Raw genomic sequence first — 22,256 nt, forward strand, 5'->3', positions numbered from 1 at the left:
GTGAAATAATCAAGGGGTGATGTGATAAAAAGCTAGGTCAAGGTAGTGATAGCAGTAACAGGGAAGGCACAGATGCAAGGACCATTATGAAGGTCCTGGTGACTAGATAGAGAGCCTGAGGGACTGGGTGAGCCACAGGAGGTCTGGGGGCAATCCTGATAGGGGAAGGTAGGGAATTTCACTTTAGCTTTTTTTTTGACTTTGCAGGATATTGATTTATTCCAGCCTGGGATGTGTTATTGTATTTGGTATCCTGACTTCAATTTTTAAACTTTATTTTGTGTACATCCTTATTTTTGATATGGATGGCACTACTTATCTGTATGTTTTAATTTTACATTAATCCTTTACCTAGTAAGAATAGGACATTGACTTTATTATTAGAATATGCAATTACTGTTATTTTTATTATTAATATATGTAGAATTATTAATAATATCATTATTTACTCTAGGTTATCAGACCAGAATGAAGAGGGCAAGACCAAGCAGAAGTGTATCATATCTGACCCCTCCTTTTCCATGGTAACAGTTCAACGGGAAGATAGTGGAATAACCTGGGAGACCAATTCAAGTAGGTCTTCCACTCCTTGGGCCTTGGAAGAAAGTCAGACCTCTGGTGTGTGTAGTCTGGAAGGGTCAACTCTGAAGTCTCCTCCAGGGAATGTTTCCTTTATTGTGGATGAAGTTAAAAAAGTTCGGAAAAGAAAGCCTAAGTCAAAGCATGGCTCACCATCATTGCGTCGGAAAGGCAACAAAAAAAGAAATTCTTTTGAATCCCAAGATGTTCCAGCAAACAAAACAAGTAATCCTTTAATTTCAGAAAGCCAGGAACTAAAGAGCCAGAAAAAGAATTCATCTACTGGCATTTACGATAAGATGAGAAACAAGAAGACCACCTCAAATACACCTCCTATCACTGGAGCGATATACAAAGAACACAAACCGTTAGTGTTAAGGCCGGTCTACATAGGAACAGTACAATATAAAATTAAGATGTTTAATTCTGTTAAAGAAGAATTAATTCCTTTACAATTTTATGGAACATTGCCAAAGGGTTATGTAATTTATGAAATACATTATAGGAAGGGGAAAGATGCGTCCATTAGTCTAGAGCCAGATTTGGGCAATCATGATTCTGATGTAGTTTCCAAAACAGGCAAATCAGTAGCCCAAAGCATAGACGATGATGAAGTAAAAGAGCTTGCTGCACCCTGGAGAGGTGCAGTTTCCAAAGGATCAAAGTCCCTGACCTCATTCAGTCATGAAGATCTAAAGAAAATTTACGCTGATTCTCCCTTAAGGGCTGCATCTACTATCAAGCACACACCTTCCTCTTATACAAGTAATGACACAGCAGAACAAGAAACACAGCTCGGCGCGCCACAGTCAGTGCCACAGCTGCCAGCTGATGAAGCAAAACCCCGTGAGATAGAGCCTTCCTCTCTTACACCCAATACATCTGCACCTGCGTTCCTGGAAACAGCAAAGGAAGAATCTGAGGCTGATTCACGAGAAATGGTAACTACAGAGCATGACTCTTCAGTCTCACTGCCGTTAGTGGATGAGGTAAAGAGGGAAGACGTATCTTCTGCTGACCATTCCATTTCACTGGAGGCAGAGAAGGGTTCTCTGGAAACACTTTCACCGGGTCTGACAGCCTCTATCCAGGAAGATTTTGGCCCAGAGAGAGAAGAACTGGATCTGACTTCACCAGAAAGGACAAAACCAGTCTCTGAACGACTGAACCCTCCTCATCTCGCTGTCAAAGGAGAGAAGGATGAAAACATGCCCGAGCCATCCATTTCTCTTTCTGAACCTCTAGTGTTAGAGGAACCAGAGAAAGAAGAAATAGAAATGCCTCTACCAATATCTGCTTCCCCTGAACCTGAAGATTCTAATTTAGTGGAAGAAGAGATCATAGAACTTGATTACCCAGAAAGTCCATCAGTTTCTGAGGAGCCCTTCCCACCACGCTTGGCCCCTGAAGTGGAGCAGAAAGAAGACGAGACCATTCTGCCATTACTGACGACATCAGCACCTGAACATGTCACCTTATCTGAGGAAGAAAGAGAGGAAAATGAGTCTGTTTCTACTGATTCTGCTTTCATATCGGAGTATTCAGTCACACAGGATTTGAACTATGAACGAGAGAAGCAAGAAGTTGAGCCAGTTTCTTCACCTAATGTAAAACCTGTATCTGAAGATGCAGTTTTGTCAGAAGAGGAGAATGATGAATTTGAGCCTTATTCCCCAGCTTCAGCCTCTACATCTGTCTCACCATCCACAACTGAGAAGACTCCTGAATGCCAGTCCCCACTGTTTTCAACAGCTACAGCAGAGCACATGGTCCTGTCCAGAGAAGAGGTTTCAGAAAATGGGCATTACACACCACATTCCACATCTGCTTCTGAATATTCAGTTCCCTCACAGGCAACAAAAGAGTCACCAAAGAAAACAACTGACCATAAGTCCCCATTAACATCAAAAGGTGTGTCTGAGCCCCTGATTCCGTCAGAAGAAGAGAAGGAAGACACTAGGCTGTATTCCCCAGAGGTGGCCTCTGTATCTGAACATTCTCTCTCGCCATACACAACTGAGGGGACTTCTGAATGCCAGTCACCACTGCTTTCAACTGCTACATCTGAACACATGGTCCTATCAGAAGAAGACAACCTAGGAAATGAGCATTTCACACCAGATTTAACACTGACCTCCCAATATGCAGTCCCGCCAAATGTAACACAGGAATCCCCAAAGAAAATAATTGGTGATGTCTCCCTGTTGAAATCAAAAGGTATTTCTGAGCACAAGACTCTGTTAGAAGAAGAGAAGGAGGACACCAGATTCTGTCCCCCAGAGGTGGCCTCTGTATCTGAATGCTCTCTGCCACCATACACAACTGAGGGGACTCCTGAATGCCAGGCCCCACCACTTTCAGCCACCCCATCTGAACATGTGGTCCTCTCAGAAGAAGAGACAGTAGAGATGGAGCGGTACACACCCTCTTCCACCTCTGCGTCTGAATTTTCAGTACCACCATATGCAACACTGGAGTCACAGGAGGAAGCAATTGTCCACAGATCCCCTTTAAATCTAAAAGATGCCTCCTCACCCATGAATTTCTCAGAAGAAGAGCAAGAAGACATTGGACCTTTTTCTCCAGACTCTGCATTTGTGTCAGAATTCTCATTTCCATCCTATGGAACTCAGGAGACAGAGAAAAGAGAATTTGAGTGTGATTCTCCAATATGTTTAACATCACCATCTGAACACATGATTTTGTCAGATGAAGACACCGAAGAAGCTGAACTTTTTTCTCCAGATTCAGCGTCACAAGCTTCCATCCCACCATATAGGATCCCAGAAACAAATAAGGAGGAAACCGAGCCTGATTCACTGTTAACTGCAATGGCCGTGTCAGGATATTCCTGCTTCTCAGAAGCAGATGAGGAAGAAATTGCACCAACTGCTACACCTGTACCTGAGCATCTAAGTTCATCACAGAAGCAAAGAACTGAAACTTCTCCTTTGGTGTCTGCACCTGAAGACTTGAGTTGGCTCCCTTCAACAAATGAGGGAGAGATTAAGCCAGATGCTCAAACAGCATCAACAACTGTACCTGAATATCTCATTATGGCACAGAAGCAGAGAACTGGAGCATATTTAGAACCTGAGTCTGAAGACTTGATTCCGCCATGTTTAACCAGTGATTCAGAGAAGGGAGAAATTAAGACTAGTTCATCACTAGCTGCAACACCTGCACAATTGTCCATGGTAAAGGAAGAAACCACACCTGTTTTGCCTGTATCTCAGTGTTCAGTTTCACCTGGTTCCGTCCATGCAATTAAGAAAGAACAAGAACCCAAAACATCACTCACTCCAAAATCTTCAGATGAACAGATGGCTTTGTTAAAAGTTAAAAGTAAGGAAGAAATTGTGCCTGATTCTCAAGAAGCTATAGCACATGTATTACGGGATCAAGAAATGGAGCCTCAGCCTCCAAATGTTCCAGAGTCTGGGATGAAAGATTCAGTTCTGCCTGACTTGGTAGATGAGCCAAAGAAGGATGTCAAACCCAATTTAACTCCAACTGTGACATCTGAACTAGAACAGAGAAGGTTGTCAGAGAATGAGCCTGAAGTAATAAAGCCATATTCACCTCTGAAGGAAACATCTTTATCTGGACCTGAGATTTGTGTTGCAGAAGTGCAACATGATTCTAAAATAACTGGTACACCTAGAGTGCTGCATTCAGCGTCACCAGGAGTGGAAAAGGAAGTAGAGCATGCACCACCCATGTCAGAATTTTCAGCTTTGTCAGAAGACATAAAGAAAGAAATTGAACCCAGTTCTTCAATAACCACGACATCTGTAACAAAGCATGATTCAAGCTTAACCAAATTAGCAAAAGAAGAAATCCCAACAGATTTATCTCTTCCCACCCCTACAGAATATCCAGTCTTAACAAAAGTAGGAAAGAGTGAATTAGGAATTGGTTTGCCGCTTCAGATGGTAACATCTGTAGATAAGCATTCACTTCGTAAAGAAGAAGACAAGGTAGCAATTAAAGCTAGTTCTTCTCCCGCTGAAACTGCTGCGTCCCAACATCCGGCTTGGTCAGAAGTAGGGAAAGAAATTAAATTTGATTTACCTGCAAGCATATCCTCTATACCAGAGCAGTCTGTTTTGTCAAAGGTAGAAACTGAAGACATTAAACCTGGGTTGGCAGTAACCAAAACATTGTCTTCTCAGCATTCAGATGTACCAAAGGAAGCGAGGGTGGAAAACAAACAAGATCTTTCATTTTCTACAGTCTTCAACTCTGAATATTTGGATGTGTCACAGAAAAAAAATTCTATGTCTGCCTCAGAGATGTCAGGACCTGACCATGTACTTTCGCTCAACCTAGGTGGTGAGATAAAGAAAACAGAAACTGAACTTCCTTCCTCACAGAACATGTCACCTGCACTTAAATATGTAGTTACAAAAGGCAAAAATGAGCAAACAGCAAGTTCTTTTCCTGAGTTAGAATATTTAGCATCAGAAGATTTAGCTTCAACATTACCAACCCTCTGTGGTGATAAGAGCAAACAGGCAGTGGAGACACCTTCTGTAGTTCAGGGAGATTTCCTGTCAGAAAATCAAGATCTTGCTCTGGCACAGCTCTCTTTGGAACCTGAGAAGGAAGACAAGCCACATCAAGTATCAGAATTACCAAATTCTGGCTCTGAATTCACTGGTGGTTTAGGTAGGCAAAGTGAATCCATAGATACAAAACAAATAAAATCTCCCATAACTGAAACAGGGGATTCTGTCTTAGGAAAGGGCCTAGCTGAACTTAGGAGCAGAGGAGAAGGAAAAGAAGAAAACAGGGGACTTCATGTGTCAACTACAGTGCCTGAAATTTCAGAGGTTTCATCACGCCTTAGTGAGGAACCTCAGATTCAAGAAATTAAATCTTTCTCTCCTAAGGTAGTTAGCTTAGGATCAAGGGAAGCATTTACCTCTCTAGTTAAAGGAGACAACCCAGAAGAACTTCAGCCATACACTTTTTCTTTAAAAGGATTATCAGGAGAGTTGAACCATTCAGTTGACTTTAAAAAAGAAGGAAAACAAGAAATAAGCCTGTTACTGCCAACGGAAAATTTGAAGGCACAAGTGACAGATAATACTGTAACTAAATTAAATGAAGAAACTGACCAACCAAATTCATTTCATGTACCCCAGAGTATAACAGAGCCATCAAAGATTGCTTCTTCTGACCTCCCTGTGGAAGAAGAGAAGCCTGAAAAAGAACTTCATTCAGACCAAGCTGTTAAATTACCTGACATAAACAGATCTTTTGCAGATAAACAAGATATGGGTATTAAACAATTTTTGTCTATGAAAGAAAATTTGCCTTTGGAAGAATCAAAATCATTTATGACAACTGAGCCTACAGATGTCAAAGAAACACACATGAAAGAGGCCCTTATTTCTCCAAAGGATGAAAATTGGATGCTGAAAAAGCCAGAGAGAGACTTGGCAAGTCACCATGAAGAAAGAGTCCCTGGATCTGTGCAGCTGGGTTCCTCTGGTACCAGTGATCTGATGACAGGGCAGCTCAAGCCTGCTCTGTCAGAGAAAGACCACGCAACTGAAATCAGAAGGCAAATTCTGCCACATTCTGCAGAAGAATCTCACTTATCATTACAAGAACCAGTGTCTACTCTCGATACCTCTAGTGGTAACGTAGAGACCTTAGCAACTAAAACTTATTCTTCTGAAGAAATAAAGCTGGCCCCCAAACCAAAATCTTTAGTTCCAGCTGGAAATGTGGAGAGAAATGAAGCAGAAGGGAAGCAGACCCTTTCTTTAGTGGGGAGTGAAAGTTTGGTATCGGAGAAAGCAAACACAGAATTTTCCAGGCCTTGCAAAGAAGACAGCTGGGAAGAAATCAAAACACCATCTGAAAGAATCCTCCAGAAACCAGTGTCTGGCCCATCAACAGAAGAGGTCAAATCAGAAACTCTTCCCTCTCTTGCCAAAGCAGCCCATTTCCTGGCAGAAGAGGCAGAAATTGCACTGGGCAATGAAAAAGAAGCACACAGGCGTATATCTCCCTTACCTGGAGAAGAATCAAAAGTGGTTCAGTCAGAGGTTGTAGATGATGCTGAGAGAGGGAAACCAGCATCTGAAGTGAAAACACCCACACAAATAAAACCCCTCTCCTCAACCCAAGAAAATGAAGAACCTCAACCCCCAGAGTCACCTGAGGTCATACAAAAGCTGCCCAAGCAGCAGAAGGCAGTGGAGCCAGGCCTCTCTGAGGAAAAGGGAAAGAAAGGAATTTCATTTTTCACATCGTGGATATCCAGTTTATTTTTACAGTCAAGCACTCCAGATAACAAAGTTGCTGAAAAAGAAGATTTAGAAGCTCAGCCAAGCCCATCTGTAGAAAAAGCAGTGACTGTGATAGAGCCTAGAGGTCCTGCTCCAGCTGACGTTCATGCAAATGAGAAGCCAGCGGATCATCTATTGCTAGAGGCCAAACCTGAAACTGCTGCAGAATCCACAGGTTCTTTAGTTAAATCTGGTGAAGGTCAAGACTTTAAAGAAAAACCCACATTGTTATCAAATGTAGAAGTCTTGCCACAGCCAAAATCCAACTTTGAGGCATCTAGTGAAGATTATGGGAAGAAAGAAGTCCTAGACTATTCAGAGGAAATGGACCTAAACTCAGTAGTTACTTCTGCTGATGGTGAGGGACATCTTAGAATTCAATCTTATTCTCCCATGGGTGAGAAATCCATTATGGAAGAAGCCAAAAATTCTGTTCGTCTTCATATCACTGATGGTGAAAGACCCCAGAAGCCAGAAATCTCCCCTCCATCTAAATGGAATATTTCTGTCCTTAAAGAAGAGCCAGGAAGTGATCAAAAAGAAAAATCACTCTTTTTATTTGATGTAATGGATAAGGTGCCACAACCACCAAAATCAGCTTCATCTAGCTTTGCAAGTAAAAATATCACAGAGGAATCAGAGAAGCTGCAGTCAATAATTTTGCCAGTAGAAGAATCTAAAGACAGTTTAATTGATCTTGGTGAAGACAGACTAGAGAAAGAGATGCCAAAACCTACTTCCTTGAAAATTTCTGAAGAGGAAATAAAACTCAGACCTGTTAGCCCAACTGAGGAGAAAGGTAACTTGGGAATGAGATCATATTCCTTGGAAGAAAAGAAGGTGGTGGCAGAAAAACAAGAAACGGTGGCCCCATTAGAGCTTAGAGGTAATAATGAAATAGGGAAGGCACAAATTACGCACGGATCTAGCCCTATTAAATTGGAAGAACCAAAAGCTGCTACTGCACTGCAGCAAGTCTATCAAAATGATGACCACAAAGAAAGATACAAAATTATTGAGGAGGGTAAAGGAGAAGAAAAAGAAGAGCCGTCACATGCATTTTTAGAAGGAAAAGAGCAGCAGGAAATTCAGCCTTATTCCATGAATATAGCCAGGCATATGCCTGAAGAGTCAGATATCTCTTTCAGTCATTCTTTGGGTGAAACTCAACCATTTTCATTAGTTAAAACTACAGAAATTACTGAAAAATCAGAAACCATAATCTCAGAGGCTCACCCAGAAATCAGGGAAACAAAGGCAGTAGGAACCCAACCACATCCATTAGAAGAACGTAAAGTTTTGGTGGAGAAAACCAAGACTTTCCTTCCAGTAGATCTTCCTTATCATGATGAAATAAATGATCACTCTTTACCGAAGGAAGGAAATCTGGTATTGGACAAGTCAAGCAGGGATGTGGTAAGTCACAATGAAGAAAAGGGACAGGTCACAGCGTCAGAGCTGCCAAAAGGTGGCTCAGTAGATACCACAAAAGAAAGTAAACAAGGATCTCCCTCTAAAGAATCTGAAAGGATTTTAGATCCATGGTCAGAATTGACTCCAGAGAGGCATATGGTCCACACTATTCAAACATCTCAAGATCAAGCATCTGAAATGTCTGAACAATCTGTTCTTGTTTCAAAGCACCACTTGGAAGCTGTGGAAGATGCCCATGTAAATGAACCACGCTCTTCGGTGAGCAGCAACTATGCTCAATTTATAACTAATGCAACAACAATCAGTATTGATGAGATGATTTCCAAGGAGCCTGAAGACACATATGCAAGAGATGAAGAATTTACCGTGACTAGTAAGCCAGCTGGACTTTCAGAAGAGCAAAAGAGTGCCTTCAGTATCATTTCTGAAGGTTGTGAGATATTGAACATTCATGCTCCTGCATTTATTTCTTCAGTTGATGAGGAAGAAAGTGAACAAATCCAAGATAAGTTAGAATACTTGGAAGAGAAGGCCTCATTTAAGCCTATACCCTTCCATGATGAGAGCGAGGCAGTTGCTTGCTATAAAACATTACAGAGTAAGTTAGAAGATTCTGATAAAAAAGTTACACCATCGAAAGAAGACCAAAAAAAGGAAACTCATACAACCAAAGAGGAGATAGCCACAGATTCAGAAACTGGTGATTTAGCCTTTAATCAGCCTGAAATTCCCAGTGAAGAGGATTATTTTGAAAAATATACATTGATTGATTATAACATCTCCCCAGACCCAGAAAAACAGAGAACTCCATGGGAATTAAATGTTGAAGGAGAGCTGTCAAAGGAAGTTCCAGGAGAAACTGTCTCTCCCCCAGAATGTTCAGAGGAAAGTGCCCTAGAATATGAATATGAATTGGTGAAATTGGATGAAAGTTTTTATGGACTAGAAAAGGACTACAGCGAATTATCTGACCCAGAGACCCAAAAGTCTTCGGTTATCCAAAAATCAGCTGACAGAGATGCTCCAAAGAGCATAAATAGAGATGTGGACTCAAAGTCACCTGGGATGCCTTTATTTGATGAAGAGGAAGGAGTTTTGTCACGAACCCAGATATTTCCTACCACTGCTAAAGCCATTAATCCTGAACTTCTGGAGGAGCCACCCGCACTGGCATTTTTATATAAAGATCTGTATGAAGAAGCAGTTGGAGAGAAAAAGGAAGAAGGGGAGACAGCTTCTGAAGGTGACAGTGTGAATTCTGAAGCATCATTTCCAAGCAGAAATTCTGACACTGATGATGGAACAGGAATATATTTTGAGAAGTACATACTCAAAGATGACATTTTCCATGACACATCTGTAACTGAAAAGGACCAAGGCCAAGGTCTAGAAGAAAAGCCAGTTGGTAAGGATGATTCATACCAATCAATAATTGAAGAAGGGGAAATTTGGGGGAGGTTTGAAACTATTTGCGGGGAGGAGAGTCTGGAAGAGAAACAGAAAACAGCTTACAGGGAAGGAGAATCAGTAGGCCACGTGGAGGCTCTTGACAGTGTAGCTATGCAAAGGAAAGCTTCCATCACCGAGGAAGTCAGAGTGGTCACCCAGAGGGTAAGCTATGCGGTTCCATTTGAAGACACTCATCATGTCCTGGAGAGAGTAGATGAAATGAGCAGCCAGACTAATGAAGCAGCAAATGCAAATCCAGAGGTCAGTCTGAATGTCCCAGTACAAGTGTCCTTCCCAGAGGAAGAATTTGCATCTGGTGCAACTTGTGTTCAAGAAACACTGCAAGAAGAACCTCAAATAATGGTTCCCCCTGAGCTGAGTGAAGACCGGCTCTGCAGTAGCCCTGTTCAGGATGAGCATGAATTTGCTGAATCCCTGAATTACGAAGTGGTTACTCAAGACACTTTATCAGAAGAACTGTATTCAGAATCCACCCCTGAAGATGTGTTGCCTCATGGAAAGGAATCCTCTGAACATGTCAGTGAAAATGAATTTGTGAGTGAGGTGGCACAAAGTAAGTCTGCCGAACAGGAAGAGTTGGACAGAGAGATGACAGAACAAGACCAGTTATCATCAGAGTCGGTAACCGAGAAGGAACAAAAGGAATTGAAAAAGTCCCAGATTGACACATATTGCCACACATGTAAAAGCCCAATTTCTGCTGTTGACAAGCTGTTTGGTACCCACAAAGACCATGAGGTTTCAACGCTTGATACAGCTATAAGTGCTGTAAAGGTAAATAGATTTTAAAGCATACAAGTGTGTAATCATACATAGATGTTTAATTGGCTTTCTCATTTTCTCAATTTTAAAAAATGACCAATATTTGATACATTCATCTTTAGGCATAATAGCCTGAAAAAAACTAAGCATATTTCCCTAGTTATTTAGTTAAGTTCACTTTGACAAACATTTATTGGGTACATAGTATGTGCCAGGTATTTTTCTAGATTCTGGAGATACCAGGATAAGTAACATGGGGCATTGCCTTTGAGAGATCTTATGGCAGTAGCCCTTAACATAATCTTAAAAAGGCAAATAATTTTAAATTTAAAAATATGCACTTGAGCATAAAGCACAATTTATTTTCTGTTATCTACAATATCATCCTTTAAAAATACACATTTACATTATATTAAGCAATTTTATTACAAGTTTTATAAAATACTCAAGACAGTAAGACATTTTAAATTTTGGTTTTCTCCACATTTCTTCATTTATAAAATTGATGTTAGAAATGGAAAACTTTTGCATTCCTTCTGGCTATGTCTATAGACTCCCAATGTTAGAAAGTTAATCGCAACATATATCCTTATGTATGTGATTATAAGTATTCTACTCCCTCAGAGATACTATTGGAAATCAAACATTTAGTCTTTAAGATTCTCATCTACCTTTCAGTAGCCTTCTAACTGGAATGTCCACTCTTATCTCATCAATGTATTCTCCATACAGTAGCCAGAATCATCTAAAATTGCAAGTAATAGCAAGAATTGAGCACTTACTGTGGGCCAGGCAATGTGTTAAGGTCTTTATATACAAGATATCTTTTAATCCATATGACAACCCTGTCATTGTCATCCATTTGCAGATAATGACATGGGCTCAGATAGTTTAAGTCCAAGGTCATAGAAGACAGCACCAGGACTGGTACCCAGGTCTGTCTGATGCTAGAGCTCATGCCCTTGACTGTGTATCCATGTTGCTCTGCTTAGTGCCTTCCTAATGGTAGCAATTTTCAATATGATTATTCAGTTAGGTCACTGATAAATGATTGTCAGGCTCATTTTGATTCAGTAGGAAAACATATTAGAATCTTGGCTTTTTTTTTTTTTTCCTGGAAAAGTAATCCTTCTCAACTGATATGATATTTGGTTTTATATCTCCAGGGTGAAATTTTGTTGAAACTTTACCTGGTCAAGTTTGGGGTAGGGCATGGGTCAATTTCTTTTTGGAATCTCAGGCATTGGGATGCATCAACACCAGTGAAATATGCCCCATTCTTTGATGACACTTGGTTTTGTTAACTAACAACTACTGGGTACTGTCAGTAGAAAGAAGACTAGATTTTCTTTAGCTTTCTTAATTATGTTTTGTTTATCTCCATGAGTTTTAGAAATTAAAAAAATAATTCTAAGTACTGTTAATTTAAAACAAATTTCAAAAGCAGGGAGATATGATGTCTCCTGCTTTAAAACCATTTTAAAGTTTTTTTTCTGGACCTTCTCCATATAGTATGAAGAGAAAGTGGAAAACAAATTGACTAAGCCAGAGACTTGCTTCGTTCATTAAATCAACTGTGAAGATTGAGTTGGTTGGCACATTTTAAAAATTAAATTTAAAAAATTGTCACTTGAGAATTCTCTAGCATCTTGTGAGTAGGCCATTTGTGATTATTCAGGAACTGATGGCTGCATTTGTAGATTATCTAGGTCCTGGCTTCTCCCCACCACTCCATCCCCTTTGTGGTGCCTTATCTTTTATCTGTCATTTGTTTTCTTCCTTCACTCTCTCCCTTCCTTCTTTCTCAATATTTATTGACCTTCCATTCCATGTCAAGAACTGTGCTAATCATAGAGAATGAAAACAAAACAAAAATAAAGGAAGATAGACTTGTAGCTCCCCCAGATCATACAGCATTATGGGAGCACAGTGTTCTGAGACAGGAACCCTCTGGGAATAAATAAAATGGTGGAGGGAGACTGGGAAAGATAGGAAAGGTGTCACAAAAGGGTGAAGCTTGGGTGAGCCTTAAGTAAGATAGAGTTCTTCTAGTAAACAAGGGCAGGGAGGACATTCTAGAGAAAGGGAATGCCATATAAAAAGGCACATAGGTGGGAAAGAGTCCAAGGAAAGGTGGGGCTTGTGTGATTGCAGCCTGGGGGCTTGTGGAGAAGAGGCAGGGGCTAGAGAGAGAAGCAGAGACCAGATCCTGAAGGGACTTTTCTCAATGTAATTTCTCCATCATTCTGTGGATAGTGAATCAGGCAGATGGAAGCTCTTTTATTCTGTGTTGTTACTTGTTAAGTTTCACAGGATAGATTGCAGCTAGGTTTATAAATAATAGGTACCATCTTCCCCCATCACCCATACGTTTTCTAGTTGGCTGTCACTCCTTGAGAGTATTTTAACCCTTTGAGGGTCATTAGAACCTTAAGGTCTCTGTAGTAGATAGTTTTCATCATTTGGTATACTAGACATTCAGCCTGGTGACACTCTGTTCACCGTCTCAGGGTCAGGTGGGGCAGGAACACCTGAAACCATTGGTGCAAATGTGAGAAGTCTACTCCGATATGTTGGACCAGTTCAGAAAAAAGTCTGCCATCTTAGAGGAATGACAATATATAAAAATCAAGGCCTAATTAAGGAGGAAGAATTCAATTCATAGTTTACTAAAACAAGTATGCTTTGAACTCACCAGCTTACCAAGAAGTCCTTCCTCTTGCATAAGAAAATAAACTATTGCTGTCACTCACAAACCTCCTAATTGTTTATCATACATTACCTATAGTCAATTTAGATGAAGCAGCAAAGAAAAGTTAAATATTGATTTGTTAGTGAACATGATATAGTGACTCTCTACCAAACATACTAAATTTATAAGAAAATTGGAATTCGCTGCTTGAAGTTCTTTTCTCAAATGTCATATACTAAGGATATCTTAATTCTTTTCTTCAGGTTCAATTAGCAGACTTTCTAGAAGATTTACAAGAAAAATCCTTGAGGATTGAAGCCTTTGTTAGTGAGATAGAATCCTTTTTTAATACCATTGAGGTAGGTTACCTTATCCTTTTTACTTTAACTTGGTCTGCTCATGGCATCACAAATAAATGACTCTAAGCTAAAAGGACCTGAATTGGGGTTTGTGTGTGCATATGTGGTTTGCCATTGTTGGTTTTCTTCCATTAAAAGTAAAGTCCTTAAGTCTTCCCTCTGTTTCATCAGTGAGACTACTTTCTAAGGATAAATGACTTGCCCTTAAAAACACATGCACATTTATTAGGCACTTACTATGATAGGGCAACTGCTTTACATGCTTTATCCAATTTCATCCTTACAGTAACCATATGAAATAGGAGCTATTATTATTATTATTATTGCCCCCATTTTATAGATAAGAAACTGAGACTTAGAGTGAAATATGTTAACCAAGGTCATAGTAGTTTATAGTAAGTTGAGAGCCAAGATTTGAATTCAGGTCTGAGTTCTGACTTGCCCTACCATCCTGTTTTTCACTGGGTTAGCTCTGCAGAGGTGCTCTAAAGCACTGCCCAGTATTTCATGCCCAGGACAGATGAGTGCCTCTCATGGTACCACTGTCTTCAATGAGTTCATGCTGACCCTGCTCCCTCTGCAGTAAAGGAAGGGGGTAGCAGTGCTCCATCCGTATACAATCACGGCCCAGGCATCTTAGTTGTCAGTCAGGATTGGTAGAGGGCCCCTGTGGAAGGCTGGTGCACAGTTTCCCCATCACTCACTTGGGGGACTCCTCATCCCAGTTTGCTTGTGAGAGGTCTGCTTAATTCCTGTTGTAGATCAGTTAACACCTGTTGATGATTTTTAGTGTTATTGCCCCCTACCCCTCACTGCCACCAAAATGTTCCTTTTAGACAGTAAGTAATATGATCACCTTATCACTAGCCCTCTAAGCATCTGAGTTTGTCCAGACGGGCAATAAAGTTTCTCCTGCTCTGGCAGAAGCTACCCCTTCCCTGGAGAGCATTTATGAATGTAGCACCCTGTCCAATACCCTGGCTGTGCCCTCCCTCACACTATGATTTTAGTGGAGTGGTGAAAATGGCACTAAACCTTCTCTGCTACCTGATCTTCATTCACCGTGATGCCACTTTCAAATTTTATCATGTGGGAATGCGGGTAGGCAATACTTCGCTACAAACATTTTTATGTGTGTTTCATTAATTAAATCCTTCTTGACAGTTCTCTTATAGTGAATTCTGTTGCAAAGCTAACTATGGCAAAGGGGGTTGGTGGGCTGGAAATTTAGACTCTGCATGTAATCTGTGATTCTCTTACCAGGATGCCAGAGGTTAATTATTTTAATGGCTAGTATTTCTCTTAAAACACACACACAAACACACACACACACACATGCACTTCTTGTTTCATTCAGAAGGGGTTTTTTGTTTGTTTTTAAAGGAAAACTGTAGTAAAAATGAGAAAAGCCTAGAAGAACAGAATGAGGAAATGATGAAAAAGGTTTTAGCGCAGTATGATGAGAAAGCCCAGAGCTTTGAGGAAGTGAAGAAAAAGAAGATGGAGTTCCTACATGACCAGATGGTCCACTTTCTGCAGAGCATGGACACTGCCAAGGACACCCTGGAGACCATCGTGAGAGAAGTCGAGGAGCTCGATGAGACCGTTTTCTTGACTGTAAGCACCGATTCAAACAGGTCCAGACATCTTGAACCCACTCTGACCCAAGTTTACTTTAAAAAAACTCATCTTTTACTATTCCCTAAGTTGATTTATATCTCTATGTGGGGTTTATATAATTCTCATTTAAAAGTTATTAGGGCATGCCCCATGCCTATTGAAAAGGCCCAGCCAATCCTTAAAGCCATAACACCCAGATCCAGTTGAAGGACACATGGAGGCCAGGCCGCAGCATCATCTGTCTGCTCTGTCACAATGGATTGGTCACCTTCTAAGAGGGAGGGAAAGCAGCCTAAAAACTTTATTCATGCCATGCTCCCTTTGGGTGCTGGCCTGATCTTCCAGTGCCTCTCCCTGCCTCCACTCCCACTCCCTAATCTGAAATGACCTCTCATAGGGACCATTGCCTCTGAACCTTACCAAGTGGAGAGTAACATTTTGGTACACTTTCAGCATGCAAAAGGATGACATGATACCTCTCTCAGGTAACATGTTGATCTTTTTACAAGGGTCTTCCTGGTGATCAGATTCCTTAATTCAAACAAGTACCTTGTGGACAGAGAGTCCCTTGGGTGCTCCTCAAATTACTCACAGAGACAGCTCTTTGCTCTCCTAATTCCCTAGAACCTTCAGTAGAATACTGGTTCTCCATGGAGCCAGGATTAACCAGGAGTGATGGAGATGTTTTCCCTGAAGGCAATCCTAAACCTAATTGTCAAACGAGAAAAGCACCATTTCATGATGAGTGGGAACCTCCCTTTCAAAGCTCCTCAATCCTCCCAGCCTTTTACTAAAGACTGGAGATAGAACAAGGCCAAATGGGGCAATGTTAGGCTTTTGATTTGCCTTTGGGGATGCCTCCATCCAGTGCAAATTTGGGTGAGGTGGACATGGCATCCTCAAAGGAGGATGAAAATCATTCAGTTGCTTTATGCTAAATTAAGGCAAAGCTTTAGCATTTCAAAATTAAGCACCTCCTTGGAAGTCTAGCACTAATAAAGTGCTTTGTGTTTCCTAAGAACCTTACCTTGGTTTGATAAGAATATTTTCTCCTCTCCAGAAGAACAAGCTGTAGAAAAGGAAGCATGTTATTCCTGCTTACAAAAGTAATATATATCCATTTCAGAAAATTTGGAAAGTACAGAAAAGCACAGAGAAGGTATCACCCAGAGATAACTACTGATTACATTTTGCTTTATCTCCACATTGAACGAATTTAAGTCACTTTCCTTGCTTCAGAGAATTCTATTCTGGAAGCTAAGCCATTTATTAATGAATAGAGAGAAGCAGAGCAGAAGCAATTGTTGCTGGCCTTGCTGATGGTAGAGAGTAAAACTAAAGCCCCCTCCATCCCAGACCCTGTCCGCCACCGCTTCTGAGCACTAATTTCTTTGCTGCCTGGAATGAAGCCCCCCAGAGGAAACAGCCTCAAAGGTAGCTGAGGAGTAATGACTTTTAGAACATACGTGATCTTAATGCTTGAGGTTGGTTTTCCTTTTGGTTGTTAATTAGTTTCTCTCTCTCTCTCCCCTCCCCCCTCCCTTCTTCCCTCCCTCCCTCCCTCCCTCCCTTCCCCTCTCTCAATCTCTCTCATTCCCCCATAAGTCGTTTGAGGAAATCAATGAAAGGTATAGAAAATGTGGCACAATGTAGTGGCGACTGAGACTAGCATGACTGTATGCTTTATTTTAATATTTTGATGCTTTATAGAAAATGAGCTGCCAGTTAAAAAATGCATACGTTTAGTGAGCTCCTGGATTTGCACTTTTATTATAGATACAGTGCTTTTGAAAGCTAAATGACAGCTTTTGAAAGGAAATTGCATGTGCTTTAGTTAAATAACAATTATCATAATGTAGATTTTTAACTGCTTCGTTGAGATGTATTCTGTATTTCCAGCCTAATCTAGACTAGGCTATCTTTCCTGTCACTGCACACAGAACATTTTGTAGATACTTAGACTTTCTGGTTAAATATGAGTATTTGAAAGAATCATTCATATCTGCCTTGAGCAATTTGATGATTTATGTAATCTTAAGGGAATGTTCTCTCATTTTCTCTTCAGAAGACAGGCATGAATTTATCTTCTTTTTCTGCTCAGCTCACCTAAATGAATCTTCCTCTTTTGATTTTGTTTTGTTTTTGTTGTTGTTTTTTAACACTCAATCTAAGAGAAGTTCTTCATTCATTTAAAAGGCAAAACACTCAACAAGAAATTAGGAAATGTTGTCTATAAAAACACGTAGCAGATCTATGTTTATTGCCTGGAGCATCTGATAGTGAAGTGCTCACGTTTTCCCTTCTGCTTCATAGCCAGGCCTGAGGTCTTTCCTCCTGTTACAGCCTAATTTTTTTTTTTTAATCATTTTTACCCCTTTAATGTAAATTTCTAAAATTGAAAATATTATCTTCAGTTCATTTCATTCAGTGCCAAGTTGTGAAATAGCATAAAGTCAAATCAGAAATTTGTATTTGTGATATATTAAAATATAGAAAGATGGGTTTGGATTAGAAACCTGATTTTTTAGATAATGAAAACCGTACAGATGAATCTTATTTATCTTTAAAAAAATATGTTCAACAGAATATTGTCAAGATGCTTTAATAGTTTGTATATTAATATTGGCATTAATCAATAAGGGTTTTATTATAGTGGCTCTGTTATAAATAGAGTTACTCAGGGAGGTTTAAAAAATGCTGATGCCTCTATCTGATCTCATGAGATTCTGGCTTAACTGATGTGGGGTGTGGCCAGGGTATTTTTAAAGCTTGCTAGGTGATTTCAGTGCACAGGCAGGGTTGAGAACCTCTGGTTTATAACAACCTGTCCTCTGGCCTGGTGGTACCCCAGACTGGCTTCTGAGTTACCTGTGCAGTTTGTTAAACCAAAGCTTCTGGACCTCCACCCCAGATCCACTACAGGAGAATCCAGGTGGGACCAGGCACCTGCACATGTACCAGTTCTCAACGCAGGAGTCAGAGGCACACCGGGCAGGTCTGGAAACTGATACCCAGGCCTTGCTCCCAGTTTTCTTTATTTTTTAAAAATTACACATTTCTTCTAAGTATTATTGATATTTATTTTTACCCCCAAAGTATATGGATTTAGAGTGCCCTTCTGTATGCACTGGACAATGTAGGGGCATATTTGGTTATTAATTATATTTCATTCACTCGTGGAAGATACTGATCAGCAAGAAAACTTGATGAATGAAAATTTGCAAATGTGTTTACCTTTAAAAATGCTATAGTTTCACGTTTTTACTTTTCTAAACATTAGAATATTAACTTGCTAATACGAATTGACATGCATTTAATTCTAAATACAATTTTTTTTGGTTTTGTGCTTGAACTTGTTCATCTGTGTGTCATTTTAATTAATTTTGATCTCATTGTCCAATTGACGATGAATTAATCTTTGCAGAAGCTGCATGTTGCCTAAAGGAACATACACGTGGGATAACCATTATTTTTCTGTAAAGATAAAAGATAACAAAATTCAGGATTTGGTGAAGCAATATAGGCAATTAAAGAAAATCCTGTTAAATGTGCACACGCATGATGAAGCTTGATTTTTTTCACTAAAATGAAGCCTTTCATGTTCTCAAGACAACTTCTGCCTCAGAGTCTCAACGTCATTGGTGTTCCTTTCTATGAGAAGTGCTAATTATCTAGCTTTTTCTCCTAGTTTCTTCCCCTTGCTGCTTTTTTTCCCCCCTGCCATCGTATTATATATCTAAAGGCAGTGCTCATATATTAAATGATTTTTCTCGACACTGAAAATGCTTAAATTAAAGAATGCTGTCAAGGATATTTAGACTCAAAATTTGCATATTTTAAAAAACACATTTGCTTAGAAAATGCTGTTCTGTTAAGAGGATAATTTTTTTCCCTCTGTTTTGCTTTTTTGTGTTCTAATAATGAAAGAGAGTCACAACCATTGTAGGACCTGCTCATAAGAAGATGCCCTTACACACACTGATGTTAAAATTGAACAGATCAGTGCATAAGGGAAAATTCAAACATTTTATGTGTTCTATCTAGAGCTACAGCTTCTGTGCTACAAAAAAGTCCTCCATTTCGTCAGTGACATGTACTGAGAGGGCTTAGTATGTGCACTAGTCACCCCTGTTTATTCATTTTGAGCCTATCATTTCCACCCTCTACGTCTCCAAAGCCTTAATTAAGGCTCGTGTTGTCTTCCCTCGTGAAGAGCGTCGTGGGGTGCCCCCAACTGGCCTCACTACCTCTCTAGTCTATTTGCTCTGATCCTCCCTCAGAATCATGCCAGGGTACTCTTCTAAGCTTCCCTTGTGTAAACACTTCTATGGCTCTCCCTGCCTTAAAAAACAAAATGGAAACTCTTGGTGGATATGAAAGACTTCCCAGTCAAGCCACAAATCACCTTTCTATTTCATCTCTGTCTCCCTTCCCCTGTTCTCAAGGTAGCCCATGGTCCCCTCTGGGCCTTGAGTGCCTCTTTCACAACTCCATGCCTTTATTCATGCTGTTCTTCTCTCTGCAACACCCGTACTATCTTTTCTGCCTAGGAAACTCCTACTTATTCTTTAAGACTCAGCCAAATGTCACCTCCTCTTCGAAGCCCCTACTGGAACATCTCCCCCAAATCAGATGATAGTGAATTTTATTATTCCTAACACAAGTAAGCATAGTGGGCACTCTAAATATTTCAGTTATATTTTATAATCTTTTCCCCTCATATTGATAAATTTTCCAGACCTGAGATCCTGATATTCTCATCCAAATGAAACCTTGTCCTCTTATTCATTCAAAATATATTTATTAAAAGCCTACTATGTGCCAAGTAACACATTTCAGTACAGTAGTGAACCCAGCAAAGTCCTTTTTTTGCATGTAGATTATAGTCAGGTGAAGTAGACAGACAAAAACAAATAGGTTGTAATGAGTTTGAGGAAAAAACACGACAGAGTAAGGAATAGAAGAAGGGAGAGGGCTGCCCTCTCTGAAGAGCTGACATTTGAACAGAGATCTAAATTTAGTGAGGGAGGAGACACACAAGTATTTAGGAGAAGAAAGTTCCAACAGCAGGTGAAAGGCTTAGAGATGGGTCTGTGCTGCCCAAACCCCAACGTCCATGATTATGAAGCTGATGGAGTTCCTAGTGGTTGACTTAATTTCTGGAAGGTAATTCCAGTCCTCTGTGAGTGAGGTGCACAGAGGAGAGCGCCTAACCAAAGTTTAGGCCCCTCATGCTAAAGATAAATGTTTTTGCAATTCTCCCTTCCCCTTTTCCCTCTTCAGAATCTACCTTTTTTTTTTTTTTTTTTTTTAATTTTAAGCCCAGATTTCACCTGGATACCAATGCTGAGTATTTGTTGGCATCCCTCCTAAGACGGTCTTGAGTATAAAGAAAGCTATTAATTTATATACTGTGGCTTATTTAGTCTTTTAAGAATAGATAGACTCTCCTCCTTCGTTGCTGTATCCCAGAACCCAGAACAGTGCCTGGCACATAGTAGGTGAACATATTTTCTTGAAAGACTAAATGGTGAGATGTATAATAGTGACGGTTGAAAACAGCAAAGATATCACACAGTATGTGAATTTCCAGATGGACTCCAAACATTTTTATCTTTAGAGAGTATAAACAACCATTATAATGTAATCATTTTTAGGACTAACTTTATAGAGGCAAAATTAAGACTGTATAATTCAATGGAATCTATTCAGATTTAAGGATATAGGAATGGAGTTTCTAATATTACCAGTTGCACTGAAGAAAGAATCCTGTGAATAGATTTTATACATATATTTCCAGATTTTGAAACAGTTTAAATTCTTTTTGGATACAACACCTCACAGAAACCACCACCATCACCACCACCACCAACAACAACTTCATTTTGAATAACTGTTCTTAGCTTTCATTTTGTATGCTAATAATTTCTTGACTTATATAGAAATATTTCCTCCTGATAGGTTGCTTTCTGCAATGGAGAGCACTGCTTCTTTAGAGAAAATGCCTGTTGCGTTTTCACTTTTTGAACATTATGACGACAGCTCGGCAAGAAGCGACCAGATGTTAAAACAAGTGGCTGGTAGGAACTTCAATATATTATTTACCTTGATGAAATTTGACAGTTTTTTTCTTATTTGTTTTGTAAAGTTTTTGAACGTAAGTAAATATAACTGGAAAAAGAAAAATCTTAGCTGTAAAAATTTAAAGCTAGATTCTGAAATAAAGCGTGAGACTAGCAAACCATTTCAGTTATAAACTGCATTTCCATTTGAAGCTTTGTGACTGTGCTGGGATATTGTGGAGGTGGAAGGAAGTAGCAATGGAATCGAAGGGTCTTCTCTCTTTTTTTTTTTTTTCCTTTTAAAAGAGGATTTCTCTCTCTCTTCTAGAGATTATTTGCTTCACGCCAGCAGCCAGGTATAGAAGGAAAGATAAATCAAATATTTTCATATGTGTTGAACAGATTTTTCTTTCTGAGTGGTTTTCCCCTCTTCAATTGAGTTCTTTTTCCTTTTTTCAAACTAAACAGATTAACTTAGAGAACTAACAGCTCTGCATCATGCTCTGTAGCCAGGAGCCTCCTACTCAGCTGTGAAAAGCATCTTCAGAATATTTTTTAATGTGCTATTTTAACAAACAAGACAATGACATTTCTTTAGATTTTTCAAAGCTGCTGTGTTTCAGTGAAGTAACCAAGTTCCACTTACTGTAAAATGTACTTAGATGCCCTCCTTAAAAGATGCTATAGTCTTCCAAAGCAAACCTTAAAGACAACTTCTGTTTTCAAATTGACAATTAACTTTCATTCCTGTGGGAAGAGTTTTAATTTAGTAACTAGTAAAAGGTTACTGTGTCTTTAAAAAAAACTGAAAAACAAAAACCACCCCGCCCCCGCAAAACCCATCAACCCTATATAAAATGAAAAATTCAGTCATTTGTCCTAACGGGTTTTCTCTAGAAATATCTCAGAACAAAAGGGTATTTTCTTGTAATGTCTTTAAGAAGCATTTGAATAGAGCAGCGATTGCAAACCA

General features: G+C 39.7%; 1 protein-coding gene across 1 annotated transcript in view; it reads left to right on the forward strand.

Annotated features, from left to right (window-relative positions):
• CMYA5 (cardiomyopathy associated 5) overlaps nucleotides 1-22,256 on the forward strand; it is a 95,829-nt gene that overhangs the window by 41,518 nt on the left and 32,055 nt on the right. Inside the window, exons 2-6 of the mRNA XM_024755727.1 lie at nucleotides 455-10,562; nucleotides 13,506-13,601; nucleotides 14,985-15,218; nucleotides 16,827-16,849; nucleotides 21,183-21,301. Coding sequence (XP_024611495.1) covers nucleotides 455-10,562; nucleotides 13,506-13,601; nucleotides 14,985-15,218; nucleotides 16,827-16,849; nucleotides 21,183-21,301 — 10,580 coding nt within the window. The remainder of the gene's footprint in view (nucleotides 1-454; nucleotides 10,563-13,505; nucleotides 13,602-14,984; nucleotides 15,219-16,826; nucleotides 16,850-21,182; nucleotides 21,302-22,256) is intronic.

This window comes from Neophocaena asiaeorientalis, unplaced genomic scaffold, assembly GCF_003031525.2.
Source record: "Neophocaena asiaeorientalis asiaeorientalis breed wild unplaced genomic scaffold, Neophocaena_asiaeorientalis_V1.1 scaffold37, whole genome shotgun sequence".
Classification (NCBI taxonomy): domain Eukaryota; kingdom Metazoa; phylum Chordata; class Mammalia; order Artiodactyla; family Phocoenidae; genus Neophocaena; species Neophocaena asiaeorientalis.